At 38.3% G+C, this 16,681-nt stretch overlaps 1 protein-coding gene across 1 annotated transcript; it reads left to right on the forward strand.

The window, feature by feature from the left end:
* Positions 1 to 45: 45 nt before the first annotated feature.
* LOC124265711 (E3 ubiquitin-protein ligase RNF4-like) lies at positions 46 to 14,367 on the forward strand. The gene is made up of 7 exons (XM_046700514.1): positions 46 to 199; positions 2,864 to 2,987; positions 5,260 to 5,348; positions 6,852 to 6,870; positions 7,631 to 7,796; positions 12,795 to 12,879; positions 13,486 to 14,367. Exons 1-7 carry the CDS (start codon positions 194 to 196, stop codon positions 13,633 to 13,635), a joined length of 639 nt encoding a protein of 212 aa, XP_046556470.1. The 5' UTR covers positions 46 to 193; the 3' UTR covers positions 13,636 to 14,367.
* The last annotated feature ends 2,314 nt before the right edge of the window (positions 14,368 to 16,681 follow it).

Genomic DNA, 16,681 nt, shown 5'->3' on the forward strand with positions numbered 1-16,681 from the left:
AAGGAGACAGTGAGGAATTATCTCCCTTCTAAGTTCAGCGTCAGGATCGGAAGAAGTAAATCACACAGAAGATGTGACTTACTTGTCACTTTACTGACAACACAGTCATTATAATATTATTGTTTCTTGACTGACAGTGTTCTTTGTAGTTGTGTAGACAGCGCCAGTGTCGTTCCGAAGACTGACGACGAGCATGAGTGTAAGCCTTTTGAATTGTTTGTGTATATGTATCAGAACATTTCGACATGATTCAAATACGTTGTTTCACGTTCTGTGAAAAACAACTACAAAACACAAACAAAAACACTTCCATGCCCAAGTTATGTTGATTTAAGTAGGCTCATATATCTGAAGGTCACCAGTAAGTGGTTTATTTTGTTCATTGTAGAAAATTGAGGAACTTAGAAAGCAGTGATTCTGTCAGATGAAAATTTTGATTGATGTACCGAAAAAGGATTATTATGATCAGATAAAAGTTTAAATATTGATTGATCAAATTCTGCTTTCTTATGCCTTAGACTTTTGTAAACAGATTGAACTGGTATATTATGATGATTTGAGTGTTTTTCAAACCTTCCACTGACTGTGACAGGTAGGGGTCAGAATTAGCATCAAAAGGGCATTCTGTCTGACATTAATACTTTTACCTGTTGTCAGTAAAATTTGGGTGAAATCACTGAAATGGTTTTGAAATAAAATGTTGTAAGTTTATTTTCTAGTTCCAATGGTGCTTGAGATGGCAGTGATGAACATTCTCTCATCATCAGTTGTAGAATGAAAATCCAATCTTTGGAATTCTCCTTGTTTGGCTGACATTGTTTAATTCTGGGGAATGATTTGTGATATTTGGCAAAGTTTTCCAAGGCAACACATCCTCAATAATGAAAAAATATGATATATCTCTATTCTCTTTTGATAATACCTTGGACTGCCTCACCAACAATGTCAGTTTTATTTGAATCATTTGAATCCAGTTCAAATGGTCTGATGGTAAATGTTGACATTAAACATGTTAAATCAGTTTACACTGTACTCTCAAGATTGAAACAAGTGAATATGCTTGGAATGTCTTAATATTCAGATCAACATTTTGTCAGGCAGAAAAGTCTTCAGCTGTGCTAAAATAAGACATTGCTTATCATTCATATTGCTCTTTTATTCACATCCCGTAACAGTTATATTATGTGCCATGTAGGACTGAAAATATGCCTGTTAACATGCTTATCAGTAGCTTGTTGCAGTAATTTATTGTCTCTGTTTTACAATAAGCAGGGGCTGGTGGGGTAGCCTAGTGGTTAAAGCATTGGCCCGTCACACTGAAAACCTGGGTTCAATGGGTTCAGTGTGTGAAGCCCATTTCTGGTGTTCCTTTCCGGGAGATGGTGATTTCGTAGGCTGAACCAGTTCGTAGATGCGGTGGATTTGTAGCCTAGACTGGTTCGTAGACGGTGATTTCGTAGACGTGCATAAATAATTGAATAATAGTATTTTGTAAACATATTAAGTATGATAATCACTTGGATTGTGTATAACGAAGTTGTTATGCTTTGTGCCCTTTCGTCATCTGGCGGAAGGTAGCGATGTCGATTTCTGTGTCGCAAAGGCGATGCTGCCACTGATCGCAGCTGTCGCACTGGATGGCATGCTGTCTAGGACACACTTCTTTCACACATACAAGCATAGAGCCATGGTTGATGCTGAATGATTTCTTTTTACCTTCTTGATGTTTATATACCATACGTGTTTGTACAGGTAAACTCAATTTAATATATTGGATGTGGACCACTGTGAAGCATATTTTATATCACCAATCATACTTACCTAATATATTTTATTTATTTCACAAAATGCAAACACTTTTCGTTTACATTAAAGTCATAATATCGATTTTCATCATCATTGATGTTGAACTTTCCCCATTTTACTAACGTCTATGAATCCACCGCTCAATCCGCCTACGAATCCACCGGATTTCCACGTCTACGAACCAGTCTGGTCTACGAATTCACCTACAGCCACCTTGCCGTGATATTGCTGTCATATTGCCAAAAAGCAGTGTAAAACTAAACTCACTCATTATAATAGGCAGTTTTTACTACATGTGTGACATTTATTCAATGTTGATCAGACTTAGCCTAGCAGTAGCTTTTTTTTTATCTTTGTATGTTTATCTGTAAGTGCAAACAGAACATGAGTGTCAGCCTGGAGAGAGAAAGGTCCATGGGTCCATGCTATGTCACTCCAAAAGATGCTAAACAATGGTACTTGTTACGTTGTCTTGATGCTCAGCCTTAATGGGATAAAATAAGGACTGTTCTGCTTGGAGTCGGTAGACATAGGATGTGCATGTCAAACTGTGGCCTGTGGCATAGAATCGCAGTCAGATATCAGTATATAATAGACAATAATCCAGACTAATACCAGTGTAGGAAAGATGTAGAAAATCTAGCCTGTCCACAGGCCTGGCAGGTCAAATTTTGTACCAGTCCTGCCAAAATCTAGCCTTTCCTCCAAATATAAATAAAACACCTTCGGCAGTAAATATTCAAAAAGGTTATAATCATTATATATATGTCATTGGTTTGCTAAAATTGACCCGACATGAGGACGGACTAGATATTTTTTTAACCCGTCCTCCACAAAATTCACCCGTCTCGGATGTTGGGACGGGCTATCTTTCCTACACTGCTAATACAAGCAACTATATAAGAACTAAACAGCTTGCTTTTCTTGGTTGCTGTCTGAAAACAATGTTGAATTTAAACCAAATAATCATTATCAATTAGGAAGTGATCTTGTGTACTACCATTAGACAGGATAATAACCATGGAAACAGTAATAATTGATACTTTCTGTTGTTCAGACTCCTTCAAGCCGCCGTCGCACAAGTCGCCGTCACACAAGACGACTGAGCCAGGTGCGGTCTCTGTTGAGGCATACAACGTCTTCCTCAACAGCCAATGCTTCTGCAGATGTGGTGGATCTAGGTAACGTTCTGTTAGAAAGATTTCTTTGTAACTGAACCTGACAGTACTAAATAAATTATTCATGATAATCATTCAAAACAATGCAGTGGGTGGATCATGTTAATGATTGATTATAATGTCTTGTTCGTGTGATCTTAATCATTTACCTAAGATGAAAATTATAACAGCAAATATTCAGTTATATTCTTTCTCATGTAACCGGTATAAGCAATGTGATGAAATGTATTTTAGTATACCTTCAGTACCTTTGAGATCAGGGATTGTCACATTCTCATTTGTGTAGCGTTAATTACACATAGTGACTGTGGAAATAGCAGTTCAGGATACTTTTATTTTTATTTTCAAACTCGGAATTATGTTTCATGTCTTGAATTGAAAGGCAGTGAGATTACACACTGAATTTTGGCAAGTTTCCATAGTTTTCCTCACACTTAATAACTCAAAACAAAATTGATCAGTGATAAGTTTATCAGTCCTGGCTGAAAAGGCATCAGTTATCAAGATAAAGTAGTTCAATATACATGTACCATCCCTTTAAGTTTTCACCGGTTTTAGTGCTACCCTAGGTCATGTCGAAAATGCATTGACTGCTCATGAAAGCACTCTCAATTACCCATTTTGTTATACTTCATGTTACCATTTGGTTATCTGAAGCCTTCACCATCACAGCTTCATTATGACTCCGGTTAGATCGACAGGATTCTAAAAGAGCCATTGTTGAAACAAGTGCAGGGGCGTAGCTACCATAATAAAGAAAAGCCCGTGCTTACACATGATTGTTGCTAAAAAGGCTTGACAAGCCCTCAATACTATCTAAATATAAAGATTTGCAACATATCGGGCTTACACAGAAAGAAACAGCTCGCTACACACCTGAAGTGGCTATTTCAGCTCAGCTTGCCTTAAGTTTCGGTGGGGGCGGTGGGGTAGCCTAGTGGTTAAAGCATTCGCTCATCACGCTGAAGATCCGGGTTCGATTCTCCACATGGGCACAATGTTTGAAGCCCATTTGTGGTGTCCCCCTCCGTGATATTGCTGGAATATTGCTAAAAGCGGCGTAAAAGCATACTCATTCACTCACTTATTGCATGTTGTCAACAGTATAATGGGGAACGTCTAGTACATGTTGCAGCATTAAGACTTTCTCCACCGTTTGAATACTGACAAAAACATTATTACAAATAGTACACATACTACAGTCTTGTTCCGATGAAATATATTGAGTGCTTTCTTGTATGATTCAGAATGCACTCTTGTGCAGAACAATGTTTGAAACAAAGTATTTTGTTAGTGGATTCCATGCTCATGAGCAGGAGAAATTGTGTTCTATCTTACAGTTACTGATAAGGAAGATTGAGATACCAGTGTCATCCTTGAAATGAAACTTTGCAGGCAATTGGGTGCTGGGTATTTATCAGAATAGAATGAATTCATGATACTGTGATGATAAAATTGTAATGGCTTCTTGTGCCAGTAGTTGCAGAGGTCTTTGGAGGTGAACAATCCTTGAATCTTGAAGTTATGTCTACTCCTCAAAGCATGTAGTTCAACTGTTAAGCATTTAAACAGAATTCAGATATTCTTTACACTGTCTAGCTGTCACATCAGTGATTATATGTGACAAACATAGATCACATATTTGTTCTGATTGTACACCTCCAGGAGATCAGTAACCACGGCAACCTGATTGCTTCAAAGTATCAGTCTGCAATTCAGCTACTTGTCAAAAACACACAAAATGATATATCAGCTTCAGTAATTTATGTATTTTTTAATTTTTTTTATTATTATAGGATATTTATATAGCACACATATCCACACACTAGTGCATGCTCAAGGCGCTGGTATTTTTTCCCTCGATCTTTGGATGTCAATCTCAACTGCACATCGCATTATCAATCTCAACTCCTTGGGGAGTATACAACTCTTGCAGCCACTAGGCTCACCGAGTTGTTGCGGCTTTCTAATTTGGTCAATAAGATGTCCTCGTATCCCAAAAATGAGCATCATGCCCACTGTATTGATTACTTTATTGTCTGGTCCAGAATAGATTGTTTACCAAATGGAATATTTCTGTGTGCGACATTAAACAACAGACAAACCAGCTGAAAGTCGAAGTGCAGTAACATCACTAAAAGACATGGCCAAAATATTTTGACAAGGTGGGCTTCAGAAATAGAAACTTTTACAAACACAAAATGCCTTTTAATGAATAATGTCAGTACAGACAGCTTGACAATGGTGTGAATGTTCCGATGTTCTGGTGTTTCAGATACAAATCATAATGGCATGTGCATTGATCTGACGACTGATGATGATGAAGTGATTGACCTGACCAGTGTTAATGACAGCCCTGTTGTTGTGAGTACCTCACTGATATCGATTGGAGAACCAGATGAAGAACATAACCCATGTTCTCAGTCCACTGTATGTTGCTTTCTTCTGATAAGGATTCACACATTTACATTTCAATGTGGTCATTTTATCAATCACTGGCTTGTGTGGTCCAGATTATTTACAGAGTGTAATTTCTGTGCCTGGTAACAAGATGTGGGTTAGTATTTGTCTTCGGCAATCCATGGTTGTCCATGGGCGGATCCAGTAATTTTTAAAGAGGGGGATTCAGAGGGTTCGAACCCCCTGAACCCCCAATTGGCTCCACCAACGCAAAAAATATCTTCAATGTGGTCTTAAGTCATTTTCAAAAGGATCTCGACCTCTGGATCCGCAAATGTTGTCTCAGGAGGTGACCAGCAGGTCAGGACCTTGCTCGATGCATGCATCCCGATTGCACAGATCAATAGGGCACGTAAGTAGGTCACGCACTTCATGAGACCTTTGTACTTCCGGTGACAAACAACATTTCATACCTTTTCGATTGGTCTCATGGTTGCCAGTTGTCAGTAAGGAACAAATAATCCTTGCAAGAATAACAAATTTCCAATCTAACCATCACCAAATTAGCCAACTATTACGACTGTCAACAGCTGTGATAGCCAGGCATGGTTGTACACTTGGTCCGGTCTAGTAAAGTCATATTTGGCGGTCGCACAATTTGAACCAGAACTGGTTCTTGAGTCCACTCTTTTCACCAGAAATCTGGTACTGGAATAAAGCTGTGGCCCATCTCGCATGTCACAAGTTGGTGTGCACAAATGGTGCTGGGAAACAGCTTAGTACTGGAAGCAGCGCCTTGTGAGACTTACAGGCCCTATCCCCACGATGTCTGTGGCTGGATTTTCAGGTCTTGACTCGATTAATTATAGACTATAGTCATTTAGCAAAATATTAGCAAGTGTGGTGTTCAGGGGCAGATCCAGGGGTGTGTGTTCACCCCACACACCCAACCATCCAGCCTCTCTCTCTCTCTCTCTCTCTCTCTCTCTCTCTCTCTCTCTCTCTCTCTCTCTCTTTCTCTCTCTCCCCTCCCTCTCTCTCTCTCTCTCTCTCTCTCCCTTCCCTTTCTCAGACTGCCGCCATATAGCTGGCAAATTGCTGAGTGAGGCATAAAACTAAACTCACTCACTCACTTATCACACCATCTACCCTGATAACATGGATCGTTGTTCCAGCCATCATCACAGACTTGCATATTTACAGGACGCAGTGATGTACTACCCATCATGTAGTTGGAATATTGATGACAGCAGCACAAACAACTCCCACAAAGTCTTCATGTGGCTTTACCTCTACATAATTGTTATGTGGGTCATGGAAGCAGTTTAAATTGACCACTTTGGTGTAGAATTTTGTAACTTAGGATTTGTAAATGAAGTATCTTATTCTTAGCGGTGGGTATTATTGGAAGTGATGAACGTTTGAGTTGGTGCATAATCCTTCAAATCATTATTTTTTTCTTCACAGGTGCTGTCAGCCATTGATGGTAAGTTGACTATTCTTTTCAGTTACTTAAATTACCATGGTGAGTTTTTCTTAAGTGGGAATGTTTTAAAGCTGTTAAATTATTTCTTTTCAACAAGTTTTAATAGAAAATTTCAACAATCCTAGTTTTATCATGTTTGATTTAGCACCAGGGCTTGAGGTTTGACTATATTTGAGGTAGTTTTAAATTTGTGACTGTTTGTTAAAACTCTGGAGAGCCCATTTAAAAAATCGTAGTTAGAAATGTCTTCAGCAACCCAATCTTGTCAGAAGAGACAACTAACAGGATCAGGTGGTCAGGCTCGCTGACTTGGTTGATACAAGTTATTGTTTCCCAGTTGCGTAGATCAATACAGATGATATCAATCACTGGATTGTCTGGTCCAGACTTGATTACAGACTGCTGTCATACAGCTGGAACATTGCGGAGTGCAGCGTTAAACAAACAAACTGTGAGATTCAGTGAGTGGAACTGCCTCCATTAGTTTTGAAACAGATTCAGTGTCATACCATTGTAACACGTAGAGAGAGATTAGGAAAATGAAAGTCAGATAGCATTTGAAAGTGAGGGCTTATGAGAGGAGGCATGTAAATAGTTGCTTTGTTTTTTGAATAATAGATATATGGCATTTGTATTTCAGTTTGAGATCAGATTTCTCCTGATGAATCTCAATCCATGACATTGCTATATTTGTCCAAATGACTCTTCAACATTCCTATCAGTGTTCATAAATTAGAAAACAAAACTGTTATTCTTGCAGCTGACATCAGTGGAAATAGAAGGTCAAGGTCATTTAGAAGTAGAGGGCGACGGAGGGGCCGTAGTATATCAAGGCGGGCAGCACCAAGAACACAACGGATATATCAGGACTCTGATTCAGAAGATGAAGAACTTCCTGCATTTGATGCCACAGGCACTCCTTATAGGTAAGGGCAGTTAGGCGTGTCAGTGATTGAAAAGTTTAGTATCCCGGTATCAGGGGTTTTCGAGACAAAAACGTAATTTTTATCTGTAATATCATTTGAAGTTTTAATTTTACTAACCTTGGGTGATAAAGGATATATTCATCTATTTCACACAAAAATATCAAGTGTTTCCTACAAAAATAAGGTTGATGACATCGTATCTGCGAAACTGTTGCCGTTCGCCACATCCGTGGATTTTGTATGGGTTTTCGACGATGAACCATACTTTTCACTCCGCACAGCGAGGGAGTGTTGTGATAACGTGTCTTTCTATTTAAATATTGCCTGTCACCAGTCACGAATGATCTTACTGAATTTTCGCTTGCTTTTTTTTGTTATAAAGGCAATTGATTTTGCATCTGAAGTGGTATTAATGATCTCGGGTTTGCTTTTTAAACAACTTAACTTCCGTTTTTCCATTAGTATATTGTATGTATGGTATATGATTTTTTTTTCAGATTCGGGAGATTCTGTTTTAAATTCATAAGAATGTAGGGCTTTCTCATGATAATACATCTAGAAATTTGAATTTCATTGGAGACTAGTGAACACCAAACTTCAGCTCAGCATTCAAATGCAGAAGATGACAATATAGTGCAGGGGCTTATGTAGCAAAAATGCTTCCCGTGGGAAGTGCATGTTAATTTTTGGAACCACTAATTGTGATCAGTATTGCATATGGATTCAGAAAAACCATGGTTCCATTTTTTCTGATGATTATAAGTGTCATTCTGGGGTAATTGAACATCGGTACCCATAATCATATTTTTATAAACCTATGACAACATTTGCATGTAGTATGTCAAAATTTACAACTACCATTATATGTCATGAATCCCAAAAATATTTGTATGCATAATAATCCCTATGATCATAAGTGCTTTGGCCAAAACCGAAGGTTTGTTACAGAGGGTATGCATTCAACCCTGTTTGTGTGTGTGTGTATTTATGTGTTAGCATCTTTACTCAAATACTACTAGATGGATTTCAATGAAACTTTCTGGATCTCTTGGGTATGTCCCAAGGACAAATCAATTAGATGTTGAAAAAGTACACTCTTCAAAAAAAAGAAACGCAAAAGCAAAATATCATTGAAAAATTTATTCAATTATGTGAATCAACGAAAATAAATGGTACAGCATTGAAATTATGTAGAGCAATACATTGGTATCTCATGCACATTTCACAAGAATGACAGTCATCATAGTCATTACTGCTGTCCACGAGGTGACTTTGACATTACTGCCTTGTATGGCCACCTCTTATTGCTAGAACTGCACGACACCTCCTTGACACAGATTGAATCAGTTGTTGGATGTTTCGTTGTGGAATCCTTCTCCATTCCTCCTGCAGCATGTTGAACAACAGTTACTGTTAAAGCCTCAATGGCGGATTACGACGTTGACGTACACGTTTATCTATCTGATCCCACATGTAATCAACTGGTTTCAGATCTGAGGATCTGGAGGGCCAGGGGAGGACATTGATGTTGTTATTGTCCAGGTAGTCCACTGTAGCGCACGTGCTGTGTGAGGTCTGGCGTTGTCCTGATGGTACAGCTCCCTTTGGCGGTCTACAAGACGATGCACGTGAGGATGGAGAATCTGGTCGGTATATCTCGCAGCCGTAAGATTGCCTTGGACCAATTCCGATCTGCAGGTGTATGAGATGGATCCCCACATCATCACACCATCTCCACCAAATCTGTCCACTTGCCTGATGCAGTTGGATGCAAAACGTTCATTGCGTGGTCTGTAGACACGTTGTCTTCCGTCACGTCGCTTGAGGGGATACCGCGATTCATCATTGAACCATATGTGCCTCCAGTTTCCAAGGCTCCGTGGCTGCACCACGTTTCACCACCTGACTCACGGACGTTGATGTAATCGTGTCAGAGAGAGGGTAACTTGTGGACGTCTGGCATGCATACCTACCTCTCGGAGATGATTCCTGATTGTCTAGTCGGACATTCTCCGGGCTCCAAACCATTCTTGTACTGTGTTCCGTGCGGAATGATGGCAGTCACGTAGGTGGGTTACCCGGATGTAGCAATCTTGGGCTGTGTGGTGACTCCCGGTCTTCCTGGTCTTGGATGGTCATTTGTCGAAATGGAATGCACAAAGCGATCCCACAAACGAGTTATTGTGCTGGGATGAATGCTGAAGGTCATCGCCACGATACTCTTGGATTCGCCAGCTTGTAATCGTCTAATGGCAATATTTCGGTGGGTACCGTTGAGACGTCCCATTTTCTCATCCAATATTTGCAAGGGCCTTGGATGAATGTGCGAGATGCATTTGGGTCTTTTATAATTATAGGTTGCATGCGGAAAACAATAATTGCGGCTTTTGGTTGTGTTCCATACCGGGCAAGCTCATCATGATAATCATGATCGATAAAACCATTCAAAATCGTTTATGGTTGCATTCGCTCACACATGTTCTTCTAACCCATACCAACAACAATATTCAACCCTCAAAACATGCTTAATTTGACATTTGCGTACCAATTTTCATTTTTTTTTTCAAATTTTGTTTTACGTTTCTTTTCTTTTTGAAGAGTGTATGTTAAAGTACATGTACACAGAGGTCCTTTGAAAATAATCGCAATGTTAAATAAATGGAGAATATGAATAATAACTCAAAAAGTGAATGAATCTTGGTGGTTATGTTTGGTATGACACAAGGGTTATCTGCGTACGGTTTGGTGAAAGTACATTAAAGTACAAGTACGCAGTAGTACTTTAAAAATGTAACAGTGAAAGGAAATTTCTGTGCAAGGCGGAGGCATGTTCTCTGACGAGGGCCCTTCTAGTTTCCAAATTAAGAAGAATTCATACTTGTGTTTGTATGACAAATAATGTCGAAACTTGTATTTCAACAGTATATTTTGTTCTTGCAGGTTAATGACGGATTGATTGACTAAGCAAGTTACTGAACAATGTGAAAGTTAAAATAAATATACTAGTGCACATTAATTTGCACTTGCATACCCCACTTGGAATATGTATTTATCTGTTTACTGTGATATAATTTGTCACTTCTGTATTAATACATTCAGTTTGTATTGACTGCAGATTTGGCTTTATGTCATTTGTCATTTAATTACCGAGACACGAGTGTCACTTGTGCACGACTATATGATAGTCACATTAACCTTACCTGGGTACTATTATTACTACGTACATAAGTGTGTCATGGTAGTATATATTATGAAATGGGAGAATACATTAATTGAATAACTTGTTTCCATTGATATAGGCCAATACTTACAATGTTGGTGTCTGATGAAGGAAAGACAATATTTGATTAATTTAATTGGTTATGCCATATTTTATGTCACCAAATTGAAATTAGAAGCATATTATGTGGTTATCTCTATGCCATACATCACAAGCTGCATTTTGATATGCTACATGACTATGTTGTGATAGGTTGTGAAAACATGTTTTTCTCGAAATGGTGTCGCAAGCAATTTTGGGAACTCATATTCAATCACCCCACAATGACACACACTTACAGCAAACAGAAAAAATGGAACCATGTTTTTCCTGAATCCATACACAACAGTGATTACAATTAGTATTGGTTCCAAAAATTAACATGTAATTCCCACAGAATTACACAAGCCCCTGCACTAATACAATGTAAATTTATACTCATTTGAGATATCATAATATCACAGTGATGTGATTGGAACAGGATGTTCCTGATAATGAGGCTATGGGAAAATGTACCTCCTATGATTTCATGGCACATTTCGGTTGGGGTCCCCATTTGCATTAATTTGGTGACACATTTGTTTCATAATCATTTTCATAAGAACTGTGTGAGCAGATTTAGTGCTGTTTCATTGGAGCTAATTTACTTGAGCCTGTAGTCTCTCCTAAGAAATCAAGAAAACATCTCAAGTGAGAAAAATGGTAAAGTCCAAGGGTTCCTGTTACGGTTTAGGCTAGAAACGAAAAGGGTAAACAAAAAGAAACGGAGTACTTAATGATCTGTTTGAATTGTGTGTCAATGGTTTGGCATATACGTCTTTACAAGTGGATGAGAAAAAATGCTCAACCCTTACAATCAGCAAGTTAATGAAAAGAAATATTTATGTGTGACAAGTAGATGTGAAATCTGTAAGTGCTTATCAAAGTTACCATTATTCTGTTTTTAGAAAATTCTTGAAATGACTCATTCCCTAATAATTATTATCCTAAATATGTTTTACTCAGTTAGAAATAGCACAGAAATAATTGGCAGGTAAAACTGTCTTTTGGCAAAACAGCAAAAACTCTTCAAGTTCATTTTTGGTTAGACAGCATAACTCAGATTCTGTTTAAGTGTGAATTGTTTTGTCTTCTACCTTCATCCTACTGTCCTATTTTTGGGTGATTATTAAGAGATGTTTGTCAATAGTATGGACCTTTGACGTACATCATACAACCCTTGCTTGTCAAATCTTGATAAAGCTAGTTTACCTGTTGACCTGTTATGTAACACTAAGCAGATCTAGGCTTGCTGTATGTGTATAATTGTGGTAATGTCCAGTGTTTCAGTTTCAGATTGTTCTTCATTATAAAGGCAGCATCAGTTTTTCTTATAGAGTTGAATTCAGCCAATTGTGCAGTTACTGTTTGTTTTAATCTTCACACTATTCAAGAATTGTTGAAGACATGAAGGAGAGTTCATTTTCTGCCATGGTTGCTAAGAAAGGGAGATAATAATATTGAACAAGGGAGATAACTCAGTATACTTGGGTAATTTAATGTTCTGCTCAAATAGTGCTCATTTTTTAGTACCTGGTTAAACATTTTAGCCCTTGCTGTGGGGAGTAACTCAAACTGCAACCAGAATAATACATATTGATGTGACAAACTATACAACAAGGCAATATAATGTGTTTGGCCAGGTGAGTGACCAACAAGATTCGGTAACGTTATATCATGTGATCTGTTCCATGTTCCAGGCCAAGTGGAGAAGGATCTGGAGTTGTGACATCTCCTCAGCAGATCACCATCACCTGTCCCATCTGTATGGATGATGACAAACAGGTGTGTGGAGATTATAGTATATATTCAGGACTTGGGTATTCAGGATTAGAACTTGTCCCCATGAACCTTTGCTGGATGTAAAGGAGATTTCATGGATTAAGTGCTCATGCTCAGTTACTCAACATGTTGTTATACCCCATTATCATCATTTTGGTTGGTGCTTTGGTTCTTGTTAAATGCTATACTCAGCAATAGTCCACCTTTTTGGTGGCTATCTAATTGAGTATGGACCAGACAATCCAGTGATCAATATCATGAGCATTGATGACATGTGTCAACCAAGTCTGCGAGTCTGACCACCTGACCCTGTTAGTCGCTTCTTATGAAGACCAATTCTAAGCCGGGTCTTCATGGGTCTGTGATTTAAAAGACAAGTTTAGAGTAAAAGTTCTGCATAAAAAAATGTTTACAAAGTTAACATTTATGTCTGTTTTGTTCTGTTGTAACAAAATGATGAATGAGAACTTTCCCAAGTGTAATTGCTTAGGAATGATAAGTCCATCTGGAAAACCATCATTGGATATATATTTGTCCTGAGCACAATGTGGGCTATAATTTTGAATTGTATTTCTACTGTTCACGTTCCCATGTCTAACATTTTTTCAGATTCGCCGAAGTGACCGCCAGATTATGTCTACAACATGTGGTCATCTGTTCTGTGATGAATGTATTGGACAAGCCATCCGGGCTCAACACTGCTGCCCCACGTGCCGGAAGCGATTAACACACAGGCAGACACACCCTCTCTTCTTGTGATAATACCGTCCGGCGTCCATCCTTTCAACAGTGATATCTCCTAGTGCATGCATGCACAGTCAACTTGGATTGCAACAAACTCAACTTTCTTTCTTTGCAAGATCAGATTTGTCATTCAATGTCTGAAACCATTTTGATGGGAAAAGCAATTTTTAACCAAGCACCATACAGAGGTCAGACATGGTGCTAAACAAAAAGGCACCCTAGTACAGTTATCTGTTGGTTGGTATTTTGTGAATCACAATTGCTAATAGGACATGGGTCAGCTTATATGAAACTCTACACTATGATGCTCTGCAATATACATTATTCATGAGTTTTATTCTGTAAGGATATGTTTCATTTGACAAGTCTTTGTAATGACTTCCCATTCGATCCAAACTGATCAACAGTTTGTTTTGGTTTTGAACAAATTCATTGAAAACAATTTTAAAAATCAGTTTATCAAATTTATAGTGTTTTCATGCAGTCTTATTTCAAGTTAAGATATAATATGTATAATGATATGCATCGTATCAGAAATGAAGTGCTGTATATTACAGCGGAAGCTACCAAAACCGGCAGCTGTCCAATCCAGCAAGTTGTCAACACCGGCATAAAATCTCAGTCCGTGGCAAGTACAATTATCATTATTTAATAGCTCTGCAATCCAGCAGCTGTCAGTTCCTTATCTCGGTATGAAATGAGCTGCCCGAATATGTGTTTTTATAGTAATCAGCTCTATCCAGGGGGCGTAGCCTAATGGTTAAAGCGCTGTCTAGACCCGGTTCAATCCCCACATGGGCACAATGTGTGAATCCCATTTCTGGTTGTCCCCCACGTACATGTTGCTGGAATATTGCTAAAGCCAACTTCCAGTCAGTCAGTAGTCAGTCAGAGCTGTGCTGCAAAATAAGTCTGCCACAGTGTATATGAGAGTGACAAAACTGGTTCAGTTCAAGTCTTAGGAATCAGCTATACAATCCTGCACGCTGTCTAAACCAGATTATTTCTTCAGTCCTGACGAGTGCCAGTTTAGACAGCTTCCACTGTACATATACTTTGGTATAACAGTGCCGGTTTAGACAGCTTCCACTGTACATATACTTTGGTATAACAGTGCCGGTTTAGACAGCTTCCACTGTACATATACTTTGGTATAACAGTGCCGGTTTAGACAGCTTCCACTGTACATATACTTTGGTATAACAGTGCCGGTTTAGACAGCTTCCACTGTACATATACTTTGGTATTTTGTTGCATAACAGTGCTGAGGTGAAATGGTTCTATTCAGTCTGATTTTGGGCGATGTCTGACGTTGTTGTTTACGAAGTTGACTTGATCTTGCCGTGCAGTTTGTTCGAGACAAAATGATTGCTATTTATTGTTTGACATGTTCATTATTGATGTGTGATGTTTATCTGCTGATGTTATTGCATATGGAGGACCCTGGAATATTTTGTACCAGTCTTTTGTATGTCTTGTCATCTTTCCATTCCAATTTCTGTCATTGACGTAGCAGTATTCCAAAAAGATTTTGATGATACCAAAGACAGGTGTTTAAATCCTTCTTTGTCAACTAGGGACCAGAGGATTGGATCCAAGATTGACAGGTAGATAGTCAAGACATTTAAAGCTAAAACTTAACAACTGTTCTCATTGGATAATTAGCCCAGCGTCAACTTATCAAGTTTTGCCTTTTTCAGCACTCAAAACTGCTCAAATTACGTTCTCGCTGTGTGGAACTGATATAATAGGTATTCAAATACCCAATCGAAATAGTGATAATGGTTACGAAAATTGAAGCTAAGGTGTCAGATTCGATTTTCGATGAATCGAACCGAACCGTTGCAGCCCTAGAGTAAACTGCTAACATGATAGCTCTTGGTCTATTTTGCATCATGTAACCGTGTTCTTCATCAATTAATGTTCTATTCAGGTTGATCTTGCATGTGGATGTGCTCGTGTCTTTCATTCCATTGTTATTCTAGATTGTCAGATTGCTTCTAATGTACTGCCAGTTTTTTTATTGGGATCACACTGCATATTTATGTTGTATATATCATTGACAAAGACCTCGGTATTGTCATCACATGTTGGGTAGTGTATGTTATAATTGAACAGGTGTTTTCCTTCAGGCACAGTTATGAAGAAAAACCTTGACTTTAAACTGTTAGGGACCGTTTATAATTTAGGGTGGGGTGGGGTGGTGGTGTTTGATGATGATATTTATAGAGAAGCATGTACAATGTGAATGACCCCCTAATTATTTGTACAAAGTAAGTGACCTTGCATATCATGTACAAAATCAGTGAATCCCCCATGACCCTATGTTACACATGATATCTGTTGCATGATATTTTATGTACAAAATTGCTGACCCCCAGACCCCACACTCAGTAAAACAGTTCTTGACAAAACATCATCATCATCATCATCTCTCTCAGTTATGAACAGTATAATGTCTAATCAAAACACTTATTTAAAAAAAAAGATGAGATTCTTTGTCCTGTAAGCATGACAAATATTTGGCAACTGAAATCATGTTTATGAAATGATTTTGCTATCATTTTGCTTTACATTTTGATTGCTGAATAACAATATTTGAAGGCAATGGAGAATCTTTATCTTTTCAAATATTTAAAATAGTAAAGATGTAGCAGAATTTGTTTTAAGATGGCAAGCGAATTTCCTAAATTTGAAGATTTATTTCATGGTTAGATGATATTCAGTGCTTTATTAGTACTTGCACATGGAATAATCAAATGCTAGATGGTTGCATTAGAAGAATAAGATCATAACAAAATTCAATACATGTGCTTAGTATGGTGAAATATCTATATAAGACAAGTGCAGTACATGGATCTTGCATGGAGAAACCGTTAGATTAAATAGATTAACTGATGTAGTGTGAAAAAAGTGTTCTTAAACTTTTGGTGAATAGAGTTACGTCCCTTGGGCATGCCAGAAACCATGATGGTGGTTTAGATTCACAGTCTGCACCATTATGGTTTGTCAGCACCTTACGCCTGCTCGTGGGTGTTGGCAGAGTTGTGAACATCTGAGA

The sequence above is a fragment of the Haliotis rubra genome, unplaced genomic scaffold (genome assembly GCF_003918875.1).
Source record: "Haliotis rubra isolate DU_JTF1 unplaced genomic scaffold, ASM391887v1 Scf99, whole genome shotgun sequence".
NCBI lineage: Eukaryota > Metazoa > Mollusca > Gastropoda > Lepetellida > Haliotidae > Haliotis > Haliotis rubra.

Excerpts from the sequence above, each read along its gene's own strand:
- LOC124265711 (XM_046700514.1), top strand. Across the intron at positions 2,988-5,259 it reads TGCAGATGTGGTGGATCTAG|ATACAAATCATAATGGCATG; the intron begins GTAACGTTCTGT and ends CTGGTGTTTCAG. Across the intron at positions 12,880-13,485 it reads GTATGGATGATGACAAACAG|ATTCGCCGAAGTGACCGCCA; the intron begins GTGTGTGGAGAT and ends ACATTTTTTCAG.